The following is a 24,362-nucleotide window of genomic DNA, read 5'->3' on the forward strand; positions in this document are numbered from 1 at the left end:
TACAAGGGCTGGGAAGAAATGACTTGGCTTAATGACTAAAATAGGTATGAAACTAGGACAGTTGAAAAGGTGACCAAAGAACGGGAAAGAAGGCAGGGTTGTAGAGATTTAAGAAAGGAGAAAAAAATTGAAAAAACATCTATTGCAATAATCTTAAGAAGCCAAAAATTTTATTTCAATGTTCAGTGATGGAACTCCTAAAGCATCCACTGCCTGGGAAGGATTGGATAGACTCATTTCTCAAAGATGTGCACGTGCACACATGATTTATGTCAGACCTTTACCCCCAGAGGCTCTTTTAGTTGATCATCATCTTACATCCCTCAGGCATCAGTTGGATTTTTTTTTCCTTACCGGACATTTTTTAGGAAAAGCAAGTAAGCTTTGTAGCATCTTCCTTTCTGAGCTAGTGTCTCCTTCCCTCGAATGGTGGGGACACATCTAAAAAACCAAAAACTGACTGCCGTCAAGTCTATTCTGACTCATAGTGACCCTATAGGACAGAGTAGAACTGCCCCATAAAGTTTCCAAGGAGTGCCTGGTGGATTCGAACTGCCGACGTCTTGGTTAGCAGCTGTAACACTTAACCACTATGCCGCTGGAGTTTCCGGGGACACATCTGGAAGCCTGTAAATTGCTAGTGCTCCGTTGAGTTCAAGATAATGATAATATCTCAAATTTATTGAACACTCACTGTGTGCCAGACGCTGTTCTAAGCACTTTAAATGCCTCTTTCAGGCATCTTCCCAGGGACTCTTAGGGATTGGATACTCTTACCTATTGCTCTGTTACAGAGAGAGAGAGGAACTGAGCCACAGAGAGATTTTGTAACTGGCCTAAACCCATACAGCTTGAGAGTGGCAGGGCTGTGTGTGAATCCAGGTTGTTCAAACCCAGAATCCACTCTCCTAAGCACAAAGTTAGGCTGCCTAACACTGTCGAGTGGAATGCCAGTGAGTCTAAGTGTTAATTTCAGCTCCCTACATCATTAGTTCTGTGTCCTCAGGTTAGTCATACTTCCTTTATGCACCTGTTTCCTCATTTCATGAAGAGGGAATAAAATCCTTACTCCATCTGCCTTACAATGGTACACGGCTCAGCACTTGGTACAACTTATATGAAAAGAATTCAGGATCATACAAATGTAAGCTATTCTAAAAAAATGAATTCTTCGATCTTAAGTAAATTCCTTAAAGCTTCATGTAAAACCATCAAGGGAACTTCCAGTCTTAGAGAGACCCTGCACTTTAGAAGACAGTCAAATATTCATGGAGTTGAATATTAGAGGAAAAAAAGAACGGGAATATCTAAGGGCTTTGGGGTCAGACACAGTGAATTGGAGTCCCAGCTCTTTGGCCTACCATCTGTTGGACTTTTGGGAAATAACTTATTCTCCCTGAATTATGAATTCTCCAAACAAAAAAAAAAAAAGGTCTGTAGTTAGGATATATTCACATATTTCATTCAACAGCTATTTATGGAGTTTTTACTACATGTCTGGTCCTGTGCAGGCAGCTTCTGAGGACACAGGGGTGAGCAGGATCGATATGTTCTCTGCTTCTATAGAAGTTCAGCAGAGAAAGTAAATGTTAAACAAATAATTACAAGCAGTCAATGAAAACAAATTACATGTATAAGTTGGCTGGCACAAAGTAGATGCTTAGAGATATTTTGGTGCAGGGCCCAAAATTTCATTCTTTTGTTTCACAGAGTTTTAAGAATTTTGAGGATCTAGGAAGAAGGAAACTGTTTTGAACAATTGGAATCAATTTATTTGTTCTACTGCAGTCCCACCTACAGATGGTAGTTAGTTTCTTACAGAAAAGAATTACACTGATCTTGAAATGTGCCTTGTCCCGATCCTTCTACATGCTCTTGGGTCCTGAGGGCTCACTTACATTTTTGTTTCTCTCCTGGCTAGGCTCTCCTGGGGCAAGTTCTCCGATGAGCAGTGGCTTAAGGTACAACCGCACAACATCGAGGTCCAAGTGCATGGCCCGGAAGGCATCCTGTAAATCAGAGAAATCAGTAGAGGCTTAGAAGAGATATTTGCATATTCACAGATCAGTCCCCTTCCTAATCTCGCCCCGTGCCACATCCTGGGAACCAGTCCAGACTCCATTATAGGATTTGCCTTTTGACTCCAGGTTGATGTTTCAAGTTGATTGATCAAAATCCTCCATGGAAATCCTCTCTGAGTGTCTCATACTGGAGACCCACCTACTCTATACACTGCTTCACTAGGCAAGTCAACACAGCCAGATCATCCTTTAGCATTAGAATAGATTGTTGTTTCTTTTATAGAGCACCAGAAAAAATAGTTGGCTTGAGTTTATGGGCCATGATGAATCTTTTAACTCCAAAATCAGTCTTGGTGTGGGAATTGCAGCACCCAAGATTGACTACACAAATTCTATCTCTCAGCAAACCCTCCCTCTTGGTTCTTGGCTAAGGCCTGGGGAATGAGGCCCTTGAATTAAATTATTTATAGAGAAGGACAAGTCAAAGTTCACGATGGTGGGCTTAAGACAAAGGCATGAAAGAATGTGGAGCATGGCCTTTGAGCTCTGGGGTTGTGTAAGTAGAAGACTCTCGGCTACATTTGGTGCTAAAGGAGTTACAGCACTCCCCCTAAAAAAGTATTATGGTGGCCTGTGTACAGAATAAATTTGACTGATTATTTTTCCATCTGAGATTCATAGTCAATAGTACCTCTAAGTGGCTGTAAGAAGCAGTGCTGGTTTCTATATGCTGCTTATATTTGCAAATAAGAGCTACTCTCCTCCCTCCTAGGGACTTAAACAATTTTGGGCGGAAAATTCTTTAAGAGAGAAATGCTGGACTATTTGGTAATATGGTTTTCGGGGCTGGGTGATTAAGAATGAAGAAATATGAACAAGGTTGTAACTTGAATATATAGAAGATGTACACATCTTTCTAGAAAGATGGTGCTGTATAGAACTGGTTAAGAAAGTGACTCTGGAGGCAAATTTCCTGCACTGAAATGCTGGCTTCACCACTTACTAGCTGTGTAATTGTGGGCATGGAGCCCTGATGGTACAGTGGTTAAGTGCTTGGCTGCTAACCGAAAGGTCAGCAGTTTGAAACCACCAGCTGTTCCATGGGAGAAAGAAGTGGGGGTCTGCTTCCATAAAGATTTACAGCCTTGGAAACCCTATGGGGCAGTTCTACTCTTTCCTGTAGGTTCGCTATGGGTTGGAATTGACTCGATGGCAATAGATTTGATAATTGTGGGCAAGTCAAGTCATTTCCAACTCATAGCCACCCTACAAGACAGAGTAAAACCGTCCCATAGGGTTTCCAAGGCTGTAATCTTTACAGAAGCAGACTGCCACATCTTTCTTCCACAGCTGAACACCTTAACCACTGTGCCACCAGGGCTCCTTGGAGGTGATAATAATAACTACTAAATTAATAAAGTTATTATGAGGAATAAATAAATTAATTAGAATACCAATTGGCATATGGTAAATTCTCAGCAAATATTAGCTCTCTTTCTTACAGAGAGGGTAGATGGAAGTTCAGGGGTAGAATTCTCGCCTTCCATGCAGGAGACTTGGGTGTGATTCCCAGTCAATCAACCACATGTACAGCCATCACGCAACTGCCAGTGGAGGCTTGCATGTTGCTATGAAGCTGAACAGGTTTCAGCAGAGCTTTCAGATTAAGACAGGCCAGGAAGAAAGATCTGGTCATCCACTTCTAAAAAATTAGCCAATAAAAACCCTATGGGTTGCAACAGTCTAATCTTGTTGTGCATGGGGTTGGCTTGAGTTGGGAGCTGACTCAGTGGGAGCTAATAACAATGACTACAACACCATCTTTCTAATATATATACTTGAACTCACTACCTACCTCCTCCTGCATACAGCAATTCTACCTATATTCCTCAGTGCCTATTATGGAATGAGCTCTGGACCCTTTTAAGTTAATATAATGAATTCTCCTTCAAATCCTAAAGCAACTTTAGATATGCTCAAGAACTACATATGAGCCTTATATAATAAATAAGCTTATTTGTTAAGGTTAACTGCAGGGGTGTGATACCACCTCTTTAGCCTCACATCACTTAAGAGTCTCTGGGTTCAATTATGCAGATAGAAAGTGTTTTGCACCCATTAGAACTAGCCCAGTCTCTATTGTTCATTCTGTTGCATACTTCCTCTGATTCTCTTGGGAAATACTGGATTAGATGATATCAAAGGTGTTTTTTAGTTGTTGCATTCTATGATTCTAAAGCTTAGTTCCCTAAACAGGAAGAAAGTGATTTAGTGTTTAATAATGTGATAAAATATCTCAGGGTAATCCACACTGAAAAATCATGTTATACCTGTTGTTTAGGAGCAGGTTACCATGGAAAACAAGCTGATGGGTCAAGATAAGGGTGTAGAGGAAACGTAAGCTATTGAGATATCATCTTACTCTAGGAAGTCATCCCAGTGTGCTGGAACAGTGTGCTGACAACAACATTCTTCTGGGGTCACTGTTTCTTCTGATCTTCAGCAAGATTTATAGGTCAAGACTGTGACAACTGGTACTGAAGAGCTATAAAGTTTTCCAGAGTAGTAAATACTGGGTCACTATGTGGAACTCTTTTCATTGCATTCATGGGCAGTACAGAAAAGGAGTTCGAACAGTCCTAGAATATTCTGATTATTTTAAAGTCTTTCCTAATAGAGTCTGGATACTAAGTTATGAGATCCTCATCTTGAAAGGCCTGTAAAAAGGTATTCTGTTATCAACATTCTTGGGCAAGTATGGTCCTGCTAAAGAAAGGAGAGGGGATCGAATGAAGAGGAGAAGGGGGCTGTGCCAGCATTTATTGAGTGTACCCTATGCACAAGCTACTCTATGTGCCAACTCATAATCATCACCTTCGTTTTGCGTGGTTCTATCAACACTGCTGTACAGATAAAGTCTGATGGGAGAAACCCCTTGATCAAAATGACATGGTTAGTAAATGGTAGAGCCAGGACTTGAACTCAGGGTTATGTGATCCCAAAGCCAGGAAGCCATAAGGTCCACTGCAGCCTTAACATATATAATTCTCTTTCTGAAAGACCTTTCAAGAAAAGACTGATGCCAGGCATTTTCGGATGCTGATAAAATTAGGAGGTATGTGCTGGGTAGAGAATAATGGTCTCTTCCCACCACTTAGCTTTTAGTCACAAGATACACTTCACATCTGGCTTCAACTAACCTCTCCAGGGTTACCTTCTGTTAGTACCCCTCATGTACCGTATTTCCACTGCACCTTTCCCCATACAAAAAACACTCCATGCTCCTCTGTGATTCTGAAGTTTGCACAGACTGATCCCTTTCCCTTCGCTATCTTCCTCCATCTTGTTTAAGTAAAAGCTTCTATTCATCCTTCAAGACCCAGGTTAACTATTTTCTCTGTGTGTGGCCTTCCCTAACTCACTCAGGAAAGTTACTTATGATCTTCCCTGGGTTCCCATAACACCTTGTTTATAGAGGTTTTCAAATTATGTTGTAATAAATCTGTGTACTCACCCCTTCTACAGTGCTCCATGAGTTTTTTGAAGACTGGGGCCATTTACTATTTATCAGTGTATATCTAATACCGATTGCTATTTTTCATTGTATACATAATACCTAATTCAATCTGTAACACTTTTTCCAATGGCTCCCCCAAATTGTGCAAAATACATTCACCCATCCCAGTATCCCCAAGACTCTTAACTCATTCCAGCATTCACTTTAAGTCACAAATCACATCTGAGTCATCTAAATCAAGTATGGATGAGACTCTGGGTGTACTTCTTCCTGGGAAAAATTCCTCTGCCTTGGATCCATGAAACATAGAATCCAAATTATCTGTTTCCAGAATACAATGGTGGGACAGGCATTGGGTAGACATTCCCATCCCAAAAGGGAGAAATTTGAAGGAAAGAGGGGGTCATGGATACCAAGCAAGACCAAAATCCAGCAGAGAAATTTTCATCAGATCTCAAAGCTTGAAAATAATCCTCTGATCTTCAGGTCCATCTATGCAACGGCCTTGCCTTTGGAATCTGGGCGTTAGTCCCACCCTCTGAATTCTGGGTGGCAGTCCCTTGGCCCTGGAAGTTGGCTCTGCTACCTTGGCTTTGGCAGTGGCCTTGCTTTCCTGGCCCATTTTATGCCTATAAAATTCCAGGAGGCAGACAGTTTTTAAACTTGGAACATTTCTGCTGAGATGATTGATTGGATCCATAGGTCACACGCCTAATCTCTTTAGCAAATGTTTGCCTAGACACACCCTTGACATCATCCTCTCCAGAGCAAGCTGTCTTAATTTTTACAATAGAATATTCCAAATCTTCAAATTCTGTCTCCTTTTCCCTTAATAGTTCACTCCTCAGTATATATCTTCCCTCTCATACTTTATTATAAGAAACAAGGAGAAATGAGACTGGCCTTTCAAGATCTTCTGTAGAAATCACCTCAGTCAAATATCCAAGTTTATCACTTACAAGTTCTGCTTTCCACAAAGCATTCAAACATAATTCAGACAAGTTCTTTGCCACTTTGTAACAAATTTCACTATTTCTCCAGTGTCCAATGACCCTGACTCCAATGTCTTTCGGTAATTCCTCTTCTGCTCCTTTCTCAGATCTCATCAGCTCCAAGGCAATGACCAGAAGAACATTCTCCTCATATTTCAGGTAGAAAGTGAGTTGTGAATAAGCCAATTTGAGGGCAGAGTACAGCTTTTGCCCCTCTCCTGGAAAAGAGCTGCTTTGGAATGGAGAAGTCACCTAGATTCCCCTTCATCCACAGGGATAGCGCAGAAAGTTATTTTTCCACTACAACTCATTTCATTGTTTGAGAACACCAGTCCAGGGGGCATGACGAGACATTGTTTGAGACATTTCACTATTAGAAATCTCTGATATTTTCGTATGTTGCTTTCAGATGAGCTTCAACCTGAACTCTCTCACTTTCTTCATTCTCCCTTCCAAACCTGCTGCTCCTCTGGCTTCCCTACCCTGTAATGGAATCGCCACCCACATTGTTGCCTAAGCCAGCTATCCACAAGTCTGTTTAGACTTCTTCATCCTGCTTACTCATATATATACCCATCAAACCTGATACATTCTGTCTCCTAGGTATCCTTCACACCCATCTCCTCTTCTGCGTTCCTGTTGTCAATGTCTTGTTCACGTCTGGTTTCCTGGACCGTGTAATCGACTCTTTCCTGGTCTTCCTTCTTTTCGACTGGCTCTTCTCAAGTTCATCCCTCCCTCAAAAGGCAGACTGACCTTTCAGAAAAGCAGTGGCCTATTTTCCTCTATTAGCACTTCAACTTCTTTCTCTTTCTATTCCTCCATTTATTTTCAAACCTTAAGCATAGCTCAAATGTGAGACTTTTTATGAAATTTTGATGATCCAGGAATGATAAAATTATTGCTTTCCTTTCATCCACAGCTTAGGAATCTTGGTTGATTTATTTTTGTTATTGTTGATGATGATGGAAATGGAGAGGGATGCTGTACTAGAGAAGTGTCATCGTGTATAGTGGATGAAGATGAAGACAGACATTGAGGGTAAAATGCAAACTCTTTAGCTCAGCACTCAAAGCCGTTTCTTCCCCTCCACTTTCTTTTCCTCTGCCTTTCCACTTCCTCTTTCCCTCCATCTTCTCCTCCACCTTCTCCTTTTCTTTTTTGTTTTCACACCATGATCATGACTGACACTAATTGAGCCCATACCATTTGCCAATGTTGTGCTAAGTACAGGAAGTGGCTAAGCTACTATGCTCATTATGGCGAAAAAACAAAAAACCAAACCCAGTGCCCTCGAGTCGATTCCGACTCATAGCAACCCTATAGGACAGAGTAGAACTGCCCCATAGAGTTTCCAAGGAGTGCCTGGCAGATTCGAACTGCCGACGCTTTGGTTAGCACCCGTAGCACTTAAGCACTATGCCACCAGGGTTTCCCATTATGGCTAAGCAGGACATTAATCGCCTCTGTACACATCCTCTCTCTCTCTTTTTTTTTTTATATTAACTTTTATTGAGCTTCAAGTGAACGTTTACAAATCAAGTCAGCCTGTCACATATAAGTTTATATACACCTTACTCCATACTCCCACTTGCTCTCCCCCTAATGAGTCAGCCCTTCCAGTCTCTCCTTTCCTGACAATTTTGCCAGCTTCCAACTCTCTCTATCCTCCCATCCCCCCTCCAGACAGGAGATGCCAACACAGTCTCAAGTGTCCACCTGATATAATTAGCTCACTCTTCTTCAGCATCTCTCTCCTACCCACTGTCCAGTCCCTTTCATGTCTGATGAGTTGTCTTTGGGAATGGTTCCTGTCCTGGGCCAACAGAAGGTTTGGGGACCATGACCGCCGGGATTCCTCTAGTCTCAGTCAGACCATTAAGTCTGGTCTTTTTATGAGAATTTGGGGTCTGCATCCCACTGATCTCCTGCTCCCTCAGGGGTTCTCTGTTGTGCTCCCTGTCAGGGCAGTCATCGATTGTGGCCAGGCACCAACTAGTTCTTCTGGTCTCAGGATGATGTAGGTCTCTGGTTCATGTGGCCCTTTCTGTCTCTTGGGCTCTTAGTTGTTGTGTGACCTTGGTGTTCTTCATTCTCCTTTGCTCCAGGTGGGTTGAGACCAATTGATGCATCTTAGACGGCCGCTAGTTAGCATTTAAGACCCCAGATGCCACATTTCAAAGTGGGATGCAGAATGTTTTCATAACAGAATTACTTTGCCAGTTGACTTAGATGTCCCCTTAGAGCATGGTTCCCAAACCCCCACCCTTGCTCCGCTGACCTTTGAAGCATTCATTTTATCCTGGAAACTTCTTTGCTTTTGGTCCAGTCCAATTGGGCTGACCTTCCATGTATTGAGTGTTGTCCTTCCTTTCACCTAAAGCAGTTCTTATCTACTAATTAATCAGTAAAAAACCCTCTCCCACCCTCCCTCCCCGCCTCGTAACCACAAAAGTATGTGTTCTTCTCAGTTTATACTATTTCTCAAGATCTTATAATAGTGGTCTTATACAATATTTGTCCTTTTGCCTCTGACTGATTTCGTTCAGCATAATGCCTTCCAGGTTCCTCCATGTTATGAAATGTTTCACAGATTCGTCACTGTTCTTTATCGATGCGTAGTATTCCATTGTGTGAATATACCATAGTTTATTTACCCATTCATCTGTTGATGGACACCTTGGTTGCTTCCAGCTTTTTGCTATTGTAAACAGAGCTGCAATAAACATGGGTGTGCATATATCTGTTTGTGTGAAGGCTCTTGTTTCTCTAGGGTATATTCGGAGGAGTGGGATTTCTGGGTTGTATGGTAGTTCTATTTCTAACTGTTTAAGATAACGCCAGATAGATTTCCAAAGTGGTTGTACCATTTTACATTCCCACCAGCAGTGTATAAGAGTTCCAATTTCTCCGCAGCCTCTCCAACATTTATTATTTAGTGTTTTTTGGATTAATGCCAGCCTTGTTGGAGTGAGATGGAATTTCCTCGTAGTTTTAATTTGCATTTCTCTAATGGCTAATGATCGGGAGCATTTTCTCACGTATCTGTTGGCTGCCTGAATATCTTCTTTAGTGAAATGTGTGTTCATATCCTTTGCCCACTTCTTGATTGGGTTGTTTGTCTTTTTGTGGTTGAGTTTTGACAGAATCATGTAGATTTTAGAGATCAGGCGCTGGTTGGAGATGTCATAGCTGAAAATCCTTTCCCACTCTGTAGGTGGTCTTTTTACTCTTTTGGTGAAGTCTTTAGATGAGCATAGGTGTTTGATTTTTAGGAGCTCCCAGTTATCTGGTTTCTCTTCGTCATTTTTGGTAATGTTTTGTATTCTGTTTATGCCTTGTATTAGGGCTCCTAATGTTGTCCCAATTTTTTCTTCCATGGTCTTTATCGTTTTAGTCTTTATGTTTAGGTCTTTGATCCACTTGGAGTTAGTTTTTGTGCTTGGTGTGAGGTATGGGTCCTGTTTCATTTTTTTGCAAATGGATATCCAATTATGCCAGCACCATTTGTTAAAAAGACTATCTTTTCCCCAATTAACTGACACTGGTCCTTTGTCAAATATCAGCTGCTCATACGTGGTTGAATTTATATCTGAGTTCTCAATTCTGTTCCACTGGTCTATGTGCCTGTTGTTGTACCAGTACCAGGCTGTTTTGACTACTGTGGCTGTATAATAGGTTCTGAAATCAGGTAGAGTGAGGCCTCCTACTTTCTTCTTCTTTTTCAGTAATGCTTTGCTTATCCGAGGCTTCTTTCCCTTCCATATGAAGTTGGTGATTTGTTTCTCTATCACCTTAAAAAACGACATTGGAATTTGGATCGGAAGTGCATTGTATGTATAGATGGCTTTTGGTAGAATAGACATTTTTACTATGTTAAGTCTTTCTATCCATGAACAAGGTATGTTTTTCCACTTAAGTTTGTCCTTTTTAATTTCTTGTAGTAGAGCTTTGTAGTTTTCTTTGTATAGGTCTTTTACATCCTTGGTAAGATTTATTCCTAAGTATTTTATCTTCTTGGGGGCTACTGTGAATGGTATTGATTTGGTTATTTCCTCTTCGATGTTCTTTTTGTTGATGTAGAGGAATCCAAGTGATTTTTGTATGTTTATCTTATAACCTGAGACTCTGCCAAACTCTTCTATCAGTTTCAGTAGTTTTCTGGAGGATTCCTTAGGGTTTTCTGTGTATAAGATCACATCATCTGCAAATAGGGATAATTTTACTTCCTCCTTGCCAATCTGGATGCCCTTTATTTCTTTGTCTAGCCCAATTGCCCTGGCTAGGACTTCTAGCATGATGTTGAATAAGAGCGGTGATAAAGGGCATCCTTGTCTGGTTCCCGTTCTCAAGGGAAACGCTTTCAGGTTCTCTCCATTTAGAATGATGTTGGCTGTTGGCTTTGCATAGATGCCCTTTATTATGTTGAGGAATTTTCCTTCAATTCCTACTTTGGTGAGAGTTTTTATCATAAATGGGTGTTGGACTTTGTCAAATGCCTTTTCTGCATCAATTGATAAGATCATGTGGTTTTTGTCTTTTGTTTTATTTATATGGTGGATTACATTTAATGGTTTTTCTGATATTAAACCAGCCTTGCATACCTGGTATAAATCCCACTTGATCGTGGTGAATTATTTTTTTGATATGTTGTTGAATTCTATTGGCTAGAATTTTGTTGAGGATTTTTGCATCTATGTTCATGAGGGATATAAATAGGTCTGTAATTTTCTTTTTTTGTAATGTCTTTACCTGGTTTTGGTATCAGGGAGATGGTGGCTTCATAGAATGAGGTGGGTAGTATTCCGTCCTTTTCTATGCTTTGAAATACCTTTAGTAGTAGTGGTGTTAACTCTTCTCTGAAAGTTTGGTAGAACTCTGCAGTGAAGCCGTCCGGGCCAGGGTTTTTTTTGTTGGGAGTTTTTTGATTACCGTTTCAATCTCTTTTTTTGTTATGGGTCTATTTAGTTGTTCTACTTCTGAATGTGTTAGTTTAGGTAGGTAGTGTTTTTCCAGGAATTCATCCATTTCTTCTAGGTTTGCAAATTTGTTAGAGCACAATTTTTCGTAATAATCTGATATGATTCTTTTAATTTCAGTTGGGTCTGTTGTGATGTGGGCCTTCTCGTTTCTTATTCGGGTTATTTGTTTCCTTTCCTGTATTTCTTTAGTCAGTCTAGCCAATGGTTTATCAATTTTGTTAATTTTTTCAAAGAACCAGCTTTTGGCTTTGTTAATTCTTTCAATTGTTTTTCTGTTCTCTAATTCATTTAGTTCAGCTCTAATTTTTATTATTTGTTTTCTTCTGGTGCCTGATGGATTCTTTTGTTGCTCACTTTCTATTTGTTCAAGTTGTAGGGACAGTTCTCTGATTTTGGCTCTTTCTTCTTTTTGTATGTGAGCATTTATCGATATAAATTGGCCTCTGAGCACTGCTTTTGCTGTGCCCAGAGGTTTTGATAGGAAGTATTTTCATTCTCATTGCAATCTATGAATTTCCTTATTCCCTCCTTGATGTCTTCTATAACCCAGTCTTTTTTCAGGAGGGTATTGTTCAGTTTCCAAGTATTTGATTTCTTTTCCCTAGTTTTTCTGTTATTGATTTCTAGTTTTATTGCCTTGTGGTCTGAGAAGATGCTTTGTAATATTTCGATGTTTTGGATTCTGCAAAGGTTTGTTTTATGACCTAATATGTGGTCTATTCTAGAGAATGTTCCATGTGTGCTAGAAAAAAAGTATACTCTGCAGTAGTTGGGTGCAGAGTTCTGTATAAGTCAATGAGGTCAAGTTGGTTGATTGTTGTAATTAGGTCTTCCATGTCTCTATTGAGCTTCTTACTGGATGTCCTGTCCTTTTCTGAAAGTGGTGTGTTGAAGTCTCCTACTATAATTGTGGAGGTGTCTATCTTACCTTTCAGTTCTGTTAAAATTTGATTTATGTATCTTGCAGCCCTGTCATTGGGTGCATAAATATTTAATATGGTTATGTCTTCCTGATCAATTGTCCCTTTTATCATTATGTAGTGTCCTTCTTTATCCTTTATGGTGGATTTAAGTCTAAAGTCTATTTTGTCAGAAATTAATATTGCTACTCCTCTTCTTTTTTGCTTGATATATTTTTTTCCATCCTTTGAGTTTTAGTTTGTTTGTGTCTCTAAGTCTAAGGTGTGTCTCTTGTAGGTAGCATATAGACGGATCGTGTTTCTTTATCCAGTCTGAGACTCTCTGTCTCTTTATTGGTGCATTTAGTCCATTTACATTCAGCGTAATTATAGATAAGTAAGTGTTTAGTGTTGTCATTTTGATGCCTTTTTATGTGTGTTGTTGACAATTTCATTTTTCCACATACTTTTTTGTGCTGAGATGTTTTTCTTAGTAAATTGTGAGATCCTCATTTTCTAGTGTTTGACTTTACGTTAGTTGAGTCGTTACGTTTTTCTTGGCTTTTATCTTGAGTTATGGAGTTGTTATACCTCTTTGTGGTTACCTTATTATTTACCCCTATTTTTCTAAGTAAAAACCTATCTTGTAATGTTCTATATCGCCTTGTATCACTCTCCATATGGCAGTTCTATGCCACCTGTATTTAGTCCCTCTTTTTGATTATTGTGATCTTTTACATTTTGACTTCAGTGATTCCCTGTTGTGAGCATTTTTTTTTAAATTAATCTTAATTTGTTTTTGTGATTTCCCTATTTGAGTTGATATCAGGATGTTCTGTTTTGTGATCTCGTGTTGTGCTGATATCTGATATTATTGGTTTTCTGACCAAACAATATCCTTTAGTATTTCTTGTAGCTTTGGTTTGGTTTTTGCAAATTCTCTAAACTTGTGTTTATCTGTAAATATCTTAATTTCACCTTCATATTTCAGAGAGAGTTTTGCTGGATATATGATCCTTGGCTGGCAGTTTTTCTCCTTCAGTGCTCTGTATATGTCATCCCATTCCCTTCTTGCCTGCATGGTTTCTGCTGAGTAGTCTGAACTTATTCTTATTGATTCTCCCTTGAAGGAAACCTTTCTTTTCTCCCTGGCTGCTTTTAAAATTTTCTCTTTATCTTTGGTTTTGGCAAGTTTGATGATAATATGTCTTGGTGATTTTCTTTTTGGATCAATCTTAAATGGGGTTCGATGAGCATCTTGGATAGATATCCTTTCGTCTTTCATGATGTCAGGGAAGTTTTCTGTCAGGAGATCTTCAACTATTTTCTCTGTGTTTTCTGTCCCCCCTCCCTGTTCTGGGACTCCAGTCACATGCAAGTTATCCTTCTTGATAGAGTCCCACATGGTTCCTGGGGTTTCTTCATTTTTTTAAATTCTTTTATCTGTTTTTTTTTTTTTCAACTATGTTGGTGTTACTCCCTGGTCCTCCAGATTTCCCAGTCTGCATTCTAATTGCTCGAGTCTGCTCCTCTGACTTCCTATTGCATTGTCTAATTCTGTAATTTTATTGTTAATCTTTTGGATTTCTACATGCTGTCTCTCTATGGATTCTTGCAACTTATTAATTTTTCCACTATGTTCTTGAATAATCTTTTTGAGTTCTTTAACTGTTTTATCAGTGTGTCCCTTGGCTTTTTCTGCAGTTTGCCTTATTTTGTTTCCGATGTCTTGAAGCATTCTGTAAATTAGTTTTTCATATTCTGTATCTGATAATTCCAGGATTGTATCTTCATTTGGGAAAGATTTTGATTCTTTTGTTTGGGGGGTTGTAGAAGCTGTCATGGTCTGCTTCTTTATGTGGTTTGATATTGACTGCTGTCTCCGAGCCATCACTGGGAAACTTGTTTTTCCAGAAATTCCGCTAAAAAAAAATGCAGTCAGATCCCTATCAGAACTGTCTTTCGATTATAACCGCCACCTTGTTCCCTGTAAGGATGAAAGTCCGAGATTTGGATCATACATGCTTGGCTGTAGCTCGTTCTGTGTTTTTAGTCCAATTAGGGATGGATTTTTGGTCCCTGGGTTTTTTGTGGTCTCTTCTCTCAGGCTGGAAGAGTGGGTTAGGAAAAGACCAAAAAAAAAAAAAAAAATAGGGGGGAAAGCAAAGCCGCTGCGGAGCCGGAGCTGTTCTCCCTCTGGCTCAGGAAATTCCAATGTTAATGAAGCTGACTGGGGAGGGTGGGGGAGGGATCAGAGATAGGAAAGTAGCACCTCGGAATATAGCCAGAGTTGCTTGTCTTGCTTGGAATGACTATTATATCTGAGATTCCCAAGGGGCGTGTCGCCTATGTGTGTTGGCTGTGTGTAGATTGCCCCCGGGGGTCTGGCCCACTGAAGCCGCGGTCATATCCTCCGCTGCCAGTCCAAATCCTAGTGTCAAGGTTCCCTTGCTGGGACGCTTTACTCCCGGCTCCAAAATCAGTCACTGCCTCCCAGGGATTTCTCGTCCCGCCCGCGTGGCCGCGCTGCCTCCACAGACCGGCTGGGCTCCCTCTGGGGTTCAGTTCAGGGGGGTAGGGCTGCGCCCCTTGTTTGCACCGTCACAAGATTTATGAGTTCAGCTCCCCTGGGCCCAGATGCCCGGCACCAAGGTTACCTGACTGGGACGCTGGCTCCAGGCTCCGAAAACAGTTGCTGCTTCCCTGTATTTGTTTGTTTTCCGTCTGTTTGTTGTTCAGGGTTGTAGATTGTTATGTATGTGATCGATTCACTTGTTTTTCCGAGTCTTTGTTGCAAGAGGGATCCGGGGTAGCGTCTACCTAGTCCGCCATCTTGGCCCCGCCTACCACATCCTCTCTTGCATCTGCTCCAGGCTTGCCTCTGTAGGCTCTTCTCATCCCAAGTCACTTAGGTTACTCTCTTTTGGAGTTGCATCTAAGTTTACGCCCTTTCACATAATAGTACTCCAGATAGTCAAAACTGGCATTGTTTTATTTTCTGTAAGTTTTTGGCAACTTTTCTCTGCCATGTTGTCTTTGACCCTCATAGGAAAAAATTTCAATTTCTTAGTGTCTCTCCTTGAGTGTGGTATCCATAGATAAGGAGTTGGCTGACCAGCACACAGAATAATAAGCCTACTGTCTTCTTTGTTCTGGACAGGCTGCCTCTGTACCCATCAAAAGACTGAACTTACTTCTTTTGTGTTGCTTGGACCATACCGTTGCTTTATACAAAACTTGTAGCCAACTAGTCATATGCGTTTTTCTGCCATCAAAATGTCTTGTAATCTTCATCTTAACGATTTCAAAGTAGCTCATCATATGAATATATTGAATCTATATAATAAAATTTTTAATATTGCTTCCTCCAGGTGAGAGGCTCTGGGCCTAGACTCTAGTTATTAGCACTGTGTCATATTTTTAAATCATATAGTTTCAAAATAACCACACACCTCATATGCTAAGGTGTGCAGTAGTAGGACTTTATGCATCACTGATTTTGTCTTATGGATTCATTTTTCTTAGTGAAATTCTTTGGAGAAAATTACAACCCCTTTCAGAAGAACTAAGTAATAATTAAAATGCAAGAGCTGCCATTGATTATCTAATCTGTGCCAAGTACCGTAAGGAGCACCTTATATATGCCTTTGCTGACTTTCACAACACCTGAGATGAAGGTGTTATCCGTTATTACCCATTTCGTAGGTAAGGGAGCTGAGGCTCTGACTGATTAATCAATTTCTTCAAGACATTCCTAGTAAATGGTGGAACTCAGACTCAAACCAGAACTGTCTCATCCCTGAACATGTGCTCTTAATCATTAGGCTGGACCCTCAACAAAGGTTTTAGAATGAATACGTGAATGAATGAATGAACGATCCTAAGGGACAGACTGCACAGTATCAATATCTACATTTGGAAAGAGGACTGAGGCCTGGAGAAGGGCTTTTGTGTAAATAAGAAAAAGGTGCTCTCACCGGACAGGTGCAGTCATGGGTCCAAGCCTGGCTCCCTTGTCTCTCAGGGCACAAGCTCTTAAACTGTGGAGCAAGCATTTGATCTCAGGCTGTCTGATTTAATGACCTAGCCTTCTGCACTAGAACACGTGACGTTTCTCTACCATGTACCTCTCTGTTCCCAATCCAATGCCAACAAATATAATTAAGATTTCTAAGCTAGTGGTGAAAGGAAAGTAATAGTCACATCTCTGAAGATATGAATGCCAGTGATATGAATTATAATAGTTACAATTTAATGTACTTTTATCATGTGTCTGGCATGGTGCTAAACACTTTACAAGCATTGGTTCCATTGAGCTCCCACCAGTAAAATGGGTAGTGCCATTCCCATTTGCAGGTGATGAAGCTGAGTCTCAGAACATTTCAGTAACTTTCCCAGGTTTACTTAACTGATTCCGAAGTTCATGCTCCTGGTACTCGGAGTAGCCACGGAGTACTCGTTGTCAGAATTCTACTGTACCCTCCCATTCTTCCTGAGCCACCTTCCCTTGGAGAATCTTTTCTCTGAACATTGTGGGATTTGCTTTCCCAAAGTCTAAGGTACATTGCTGAACATACTCAGGGTTTCCTTCCTTGACACACTTGAATCTTAAGGTGGCAAGGCTAGTTTCCCCCGAGGTTCTGATTGTGTCTGTTTTATTAATCAATTCCTCCTTGCTGGCTACAGCTGAATGCAAAATCATGAATTTGTAAATACTTTGTGGGAGATAAAAATCATCAGCAAATCACAGATTTATCAGTTGGGTTGCCTCATGCTGAATGAGGCTATCAGGTATTTTCCAGATGGTTGAAGGCCCTTGCCTTTTCCAAACACATCCTCTGAACTAATTTTGTGACTTGTGTTATAAAAACATAGTCCATATTTTCTCTATGTTTAGGATCAGGGGTGGCCTCAAGAGGGACGTGCAGTATTTTTTCATTCTATTGTAGTTGCTCTTTCTCTTGTTATTCTTGCACAAATGTTCTCCACCCTGCTTGTTCCACCCTTAGCTCTCTGGATTTCTACACAGTGTGCATCTTCTTCTTCTTCTTTTTTTTTTTTTAAATTGTACCTCCGATGAAGGCTTACAGAACAAACTAGTTTCTCATTAAACAGTTAGTACACCTATTGTTTTATGACATGGTTAACAACCCTGTGACATGTCAACACTCTCCCTTCTTGGCCTTGGGTTCCCTATTACCAGCTTTCCTGTCCCCTCCTGCCTTCTAGTCCTCGCCCCGGGCTGTTGTGCCACTATAGTCTCCTTTTATTTCTTGGGTCTGTCTAATCTTTGGCTGAGGGGTGACTCTCGGGAGTGACTTCATTACTGAGCTAAAACGGTGTTGGGTAGCCATGCTCTCGAGGTTTCTCCAGTCTCTGTCAGGCCAGTAAGTCTGGTCTTTTTTTGTAAGTTAGAATTTTGTTCTACTTTTTCTCCAGATCTGTCTGGGACCCTTTATTGTGATCCCTGTCAGAGCGGTCAGTGGTGGTAACCGGGCACCGTCTAGTTGTATTAGACTCAGTCTGGTGGAGGCCGTGGTAGATGTGGTCCATTAGTCCTTTCGGCTAATCTTTTCCTTGTATCTTTTTTTCATTCCCCCTTGCTCCTGAAAGGGTGAGACCAGTGAAGTATCTTAGATGGCTGCTTACAGGCTTTTAAGACCCAGACGCTACTCACCAAAGTAGAACGTAGAACATTTTCTCTATAAACAGTGTGCTGCTTCTTGACCTACACAATACCCCTTTCTCTTGGTATAAGCTCAGGTACATTTGCCCAGAGAGGTGCTGAGCTTTGTTTAAAAAAATAATACTAGATTTTTCGGAAGTGGTAGGGATATAATAGATTGTGTTCAGAAAGGCATTCATCTGACAGTAGAATCCAATAGGCAGATGGTAGAAGAAGAAGAATCTCGTTAGAAAAGGGGGATGAGAAATTGGGGAAAAAAGATTTAGGTAGCATGACCAGACAAAATCTTATCTATTTTATAAACTTGCCAGAGTGCTTGTGAATCCAATCGTTATTAGCATTGTTACCATCTACAGACTGGTGCTTAGTGAAATGATCTTTTCAATTTCAGACTTTGAAAGCAGTTAGAGAAATTATATCTTAAACTATGAAAACAATAGAAGCAACAAAGTAAAAAAAAAGTTGTGGTTCAAATTTCAGTTTTCTCATATATTCATTTTTTACCTTTGAATAGTTGTATAACCCCTCTAACCAGCCATGGATTACACTCAACATAAAGAAAACAAAAATCCTCACAACTGGAGCAATAAGTAGCATCATCATAAATGGAGAAAATATTGAAGTTGTCAAGGATTTCATTTTATTTGGATCCACAATGAATGCCCACGAAAGCAACGGTCAAAAAATCAAACACTGCATCGCATTAGGCAAATCTGCTGCAAAAGACCTCTTTAAAGTGTTAAAAAGCAAAGATGTCACTCTGAGAACTAAGGTGGCCCTGATCCAAACCATGGTGTTTTCGATCACTTCATATGCATGCGAAAGCTGGATGATGAATAAGGAAGATCAAAGAATTGATGCCTTTGAATTGTGCTGTTGGCAAAGAATATTGAACATACCATGGATTGCCAGAAGAACCAACAAATCTGTCTTGGAAGAAGTACAGCTAGAATGTTCTTTGGAAGTGAGGTTGGCAAGACTTCATCTCATATACTTTGGATATGTTATCAGGAGGGACCAGTCCCTGGAGAAGGACATCGTGCTTGGAAAAGTAGAGGGTCATTGAGAAAGAGGAAGACCCTCAATGAGATGGATTGACACAGTGGCTGCAGCAGTGGGCTCAAACCTAGCAACGATTGTGAGGATGGCACAAGACTGGGTAATGTTTTGTTCTGTTCTACATAGGGTCACTATGAATCGGAACTGACTCAACAGCACCTAAGAACAACAACCGTCCATTCATTTATCTGTACAATGAAGAGATTAAATTTCCCAATTGAGATATAAAGAACTTCTTTGTGGAATATTTTAAAGGGATTCTTAAGTGCACTTAAGTGTTTGGGAGATCTCTCGATCTAGTATTAAATGGACAGGCTATTTTTTTTAAGATTCAGATATACAGGGCATTATGGTCAAGCTGGAGCCCTGGTGGGACAGTGGTTAAAGGGCTGCTAACCAAGAGGTCAGCAGTTCAAATCACCAGCCACTCCTTCAAAACCCTGTGGGGAAGTTCTACTCTGTCCTATAGGGTTGTTATGGGTCGGAATTGACTGGACAACGACGGGTTTTTTTGGTTTTTATGGTCAAGCCAGGAGCCCTGGTGGTGCAGTGGTTAAGCACTCAGCTGCTAACAGAAAGATCAGTGGTTCAAACCTAACAGCTGCTGCTTGGGAGAAAGATGTGGCAGTCCGCTTCTGTAACGATTAAAAAACCCCCTGCTGCCGAGCCTACTCTGACCCAGCTACCCTGTAGGGTTTCCAAGGCTATCAATACCACACCTTTCTCCCGAGGAGCAGCTGATGGGTTCAAGCCTCCGGTTAGCAGCTGACTGCTTTAACCACTGTATCACCAGCCTCAGAAACCTTATGGGGCCGTCTTACTCTGTCCTAGAGGGTCGCTAGGAGTTCAAAATTGACTCCACAGCAATAGGTTTGGCTTTTTGGCTTTGGTTTATGGTCAAGCCAAACTGAATCCAAAATTTGGCTTTATCACTTGTTGGCTGTGTGACAAATTATCTACTTTTTTGAACATCAATTTTCTCACCTATGAGTATAATATCTGCCTGCCTCATGGTGAGGGTTTAAATGAGGCAATGCATTCGAATGTGTCTTCGGTACTCTAGGGACCTAGTAAGTGTTACAGGTCCCTCCTCTTAGCTGTTTTGTGGGCAGTGGGTAATCAAGGAGAAGCAGTGAGGAAAAGTTGAAATACTGCTGCATGTTCTTGGTAGTCACTTAACCTTTCTGATTTCAATGTCTTCTTCCTAAAAAGGAGGTTGTAGGTGCAAACGGTTAACACGCTTAGCTGCTAACCAAGACATTGGAGGTTTGAGTTCACCCAGCGGCACCTCTGAAGAAAGTCTTGGTGACTTATTTCTGAAAAATTAGCTGTTGAAACCTCTCTGAAGGCACAGTTCTTCTCTGACACACATGGGGTCACCATGAGTCAAAGTCGACTCGACAGCAATGGGTTTTTTGTTTTGTTTCCTATTACCTATATCACACTGTGAAGACTGAATGAGTTATAGGTTGCAAAAGGGCTTTTCAAACTCTAAAATCTTCGATAATTGAATATTTTCATCATTATTAATAACAACATTTTGATGCCCACTGGATAAATCACTTTCTTTCTTTTAGACACTCCAATATAGGAGTCTGAGAAATTTCTACTTCAGTGTAGACATTTTTTTCCCCTGACTAGAGACCATACGTAAACAAAAACAAATAAACAAAAAATAAAAAGGAAAACAAGAACAAAACCAAACCAAAACAAAAAGTATATATATATATATAGGATCCACCATTAATATCTGAAGCTCATCTCAAACCTGGTGATAATAACTAGGCTTTGAGGATTAATTTGCTTCTGAATTCTTGCTGGACAGGAATCTTGAAAAAATTGGTTTGGGAGAAGATGAACGATTGTGGAGCCTGAACAGGTTCCTGAACACTTTTAGGAAGACAGCCAAGCCCTCAGCCACCCCGCAGCTGGAAGAGAGAGCAGGGCTTTCAAGATCCTTACCGTGGCATCTTCCCCAGCATGGTGACTGAGGACCTGCTGCCCACCTGGGTGCCTGTGGGCCCAGCTGGTGACGTCGTGAACTTTGCGGTTGATCACTAGCCACTGGTCAGTTTGCTGATTGTGCTTCTGGATCTCCTGCCAGCTGTACATGTTGAGGCTTTTCCCAGGCACTGCGTGCTTCCCATTTGTCTCCTGCTTTACGTAGACTTCAGCTTTTCCATTTGCTACTGGCTCTCCATCTGCCTGATGCTTCTCACCTAGGTATGGCTGACTCTTTCCTACAAGTGTCGCATTGCTGTCAGGCTTTTCTTTAAACTCCATCCTCACTGAACCCCTGGGATTCCTGGGTTGACTCCTGAAATCTCTAGTCCTCTCCTCTAATTGGATCATAAAATGACCTGTTACCTCCCCTTTCACTTCATTGGAAAGGATACATAACTTCTCCTTGTTATTCTAGTTGTCCCTTTCACAAACCTGATAGTAAGCACCTTCCCAGCTTCTCACTTCTCTGCCTCTCCTGAATCTTTTCTGCCCCTATGAATGGTCTTTTGTCCTGGGAGGTGAAACCACTGTTCCCTTTTCACTTCTCCTGTCCTTGCTGGCTAGCCTCTTAGCAGCATCCTCTTTCTTCCTTAAATGCCCCTTCCTAAAGTGCTGGGACCAATCAAATCTGGTCAGATGGTGCTGCCTGCCTCCTGGGGGGAGGGGCTAAGCCTGGTTTAGATGATTCAAGTGCTCTGCATCTTGCTGGGTTGGGTTCACAGGCTCTCTGATGTGCCTGTGAATGTAGACACTTAGATTTGTTAATTTGATATATGAGCAAAAGCTTTCAAAATCTCCACAATGACATGAATGGTTGGTAGACTTGGGAAATGTTCTTTTTGATAGCTGCTATAGTCTTCTCGATGGCAGTGGGTTGGGTATAGCGTCGCTATGAGTTGGAATTGACTCGATGGCACTGGGTTTTTTTTCTTTTTTTTAAATTTCTCCCTAGGGCTTTCGCAGTTTTTTTTTTTTTTTTTTTAAAGAAAGTTTTGGGTTTCATTTGACCAAAAAATCAAATCAAGGAAACCAGTTTTCTCTCTTCTCGGTCCCCTCTGAAAGCCATTTAAATCTGCAAGCATGCTTAATGATAATAGCAGCTGACTTGCTAGGACACAGCCAATACTTTGTCATAAGCTTTATCTCATTTAATCCTTGCATCAGTCTTTTGAGGGAGGTGATGTTAGTGCCCCATATTTCCATGTGAGAAAACAGGCTTGAAGACCTCGGGTAACTTTGCCAGCATCAGCTGGCAAGTGAGAAGTAGGCTGGTACATGAATTCAGATCTTTGTATTCCAATTCCAAATTCTTTCCCCTCTACTTCCTACACCTAGGATCTAGACATGTAGAATAACAATTGTGCTCAGTGGTTTAGAAACAAGGCAGAAGAAAAGATTCTGGGGTGGTGTAGGGCAGGAAGTGTCTTAATTTTTCACAAAGAGGCTTCCAGAAATAACAGAAAACGGTGCACTCTCATATTTGAAAATCTAACCTAACTAAATGTTCAATGGTTCAGTCCAAGGTTTATCTGCAAAAGGATTTAGGCCAGTATTGCTTTAATAATTAAAAATCAGAAACAACCTAACTGTCCAAAACTAAGGCAGAAGGCTGCATTGATTACGTACTTTGAATATTATATAGATATTAAAACATGTTTTCATAGAACTTTTAATGGCATGGACTCATGCTTGCAAAATAGCAGGTAAAAATTAGTCTACCAAATTGTATTCACTACATGACCCATGATTAGAAGGAACTATGCCAAAATATTAGCATTAGTCCTTTTTGAATTATAGTGTTATTTTCTTTATTTTTTGTGGTATTTCCCAAATATTCTATAAGTTAGTATGTGTTACTTTTGTAAGTCAGAAAAAACAAGAATTTCTTTTTTAAGAAGCAAATTAAACAAAGAGGAAAAAAAAAGCATGGATATTGGAGTTAGATGAATTTGGGATCACACTTCACCTCTGCCATTTATCAGCTGTAGGATATTTTAGGCAAATTACTTTTTTTTTTTCCATCTATGAAATGAAAATAAGTGCAATTCTCAAGATTACACCAAATTAACATTTTTTTATTAACTTTTATTGAGCTTCAAGTGAACATTTACAAATCAAGTCAAACTGTCACATATAAATTTATATACACCTTATTCCGTACTCCCACTTGCTCTCCCCCTAATGAGTCGGCCCTTCCAGTCTCTCCTTTCGTGACAATTTTGCCAGCTTCCAACTCTCTCTATCCTCCCATCCCCCGTCCAGACAGGAGATGCCAACACAGTCTCAAGTGTCCACCTGATACAAATAGCTCACTCTTCATCAGCATCTCTCTCCTACCCACTGTCCAGTCCCTTTCCAAATTAACATTTTTATAAACCCTTAGTAGTTTCCATAATTTTTTGTGAGAGTTTCATAAATCCAACCTACATACAGTCAGTATTTGTAGATCCAACACACAAATTCAGGATAGAGCCAGAATTTCAGCATAAGAGGGGCCTGAGGGGTATAAATTCAGGTAAGGGACTGGTCACGGGGAGGAGATAATGTTATCACCATATCACATGATACAGATACATTGGTAGAAAATGTGTGTGTGTATGTGTGTTGAGGAGGTATAACTAAAGACCTTCATGTCCCATCAATGATGTTACATTTGGATATGCTTGGTGCCTAGCCGAACCAAAAACCTGTTGCCCTCATTTTGATTCTGACTCATAGCAACCCTATAGGGCGGAGCAGAACTGCCCCAAAGGGTTTCCAAGGACTGGCTGTTGAATTAGAACTGCTGACCTTTTTTTTTGGTTTGCAGCCAAGCTTGTAACCACTGCACCACCAGGTACACATCAGGGACTCCATAATTGTTAGTTTCCTTTTTGTGTCTGCTTGGATATCCAGTAGACCATAGAGATAGCAAACCATTCCTTTGAAATGTTTGTGCTTGTCTTTTACTTTGGAGGCAGTGAGGCAGTTTACAATACTGGGAATAGAATAGGCTTTGGGGCCAGAAATACCTAAGCAGAGTAGTCTTGCACAAAATTCTTATTATCACTGTGCCTCATTTTCCTTATTCTATAAGACAGAGTAAACAAAAATTACACTCATACATCTGTAAAAAAAAAAAGTAGAGGGGATTAATTTATATTATGCAAAGAACCTAGTCTAGTGCCTAATGCCTGGAGATACTCAATTCAAGTGATGGCTG

General features: G+C 40.5%; 1 protein-coding gene across 1 annotated transcript in view; it reads right to left on the bottom strand.

Moving 5' to 3' along the window:
* LOC100671514 (fatty acid desaturase 2-like protein FADS2B) overlaps positions 1-22,128 on the bottom strand; it is a 43,863-nt gene extending 21,735 nt beyond the window's left edge. The window contains exons 1-2 of the mRNA XM_003421365.3: positions 21,119-22,128; positions 1,899-2,009 (exon numbers count right to left, since the gene is read on the bottom strand). Of these exons, the coding sequence (XP_003421413.2) occupies positions 1,899-2,009; positions 21,119-21,508 (501 nt within the window). The 5' untranslated portion in view covers positions 21,509-22,128. The remainder of the gene's footprint in view (positions 1-1,898; positions 2,010-21,118) is intronic.
* Positions 22,129-24,362: the final 2,234 nt, after the last annotated feature.

This window comes from Loxodonta africana, chromosome 7 (genome assembly GCF_030014295.1).
Source record: "Loxodonta africana isolate mLoxAfr1 chromosome 7, mLoxAfr1.hap2, whole genome shotgun sequence".
NCBI lineage: Eukaryota > Metazoa > Chordata > Mammalia > Proboscidea > Elephantidae > Loxodonta > Loxodonta africana.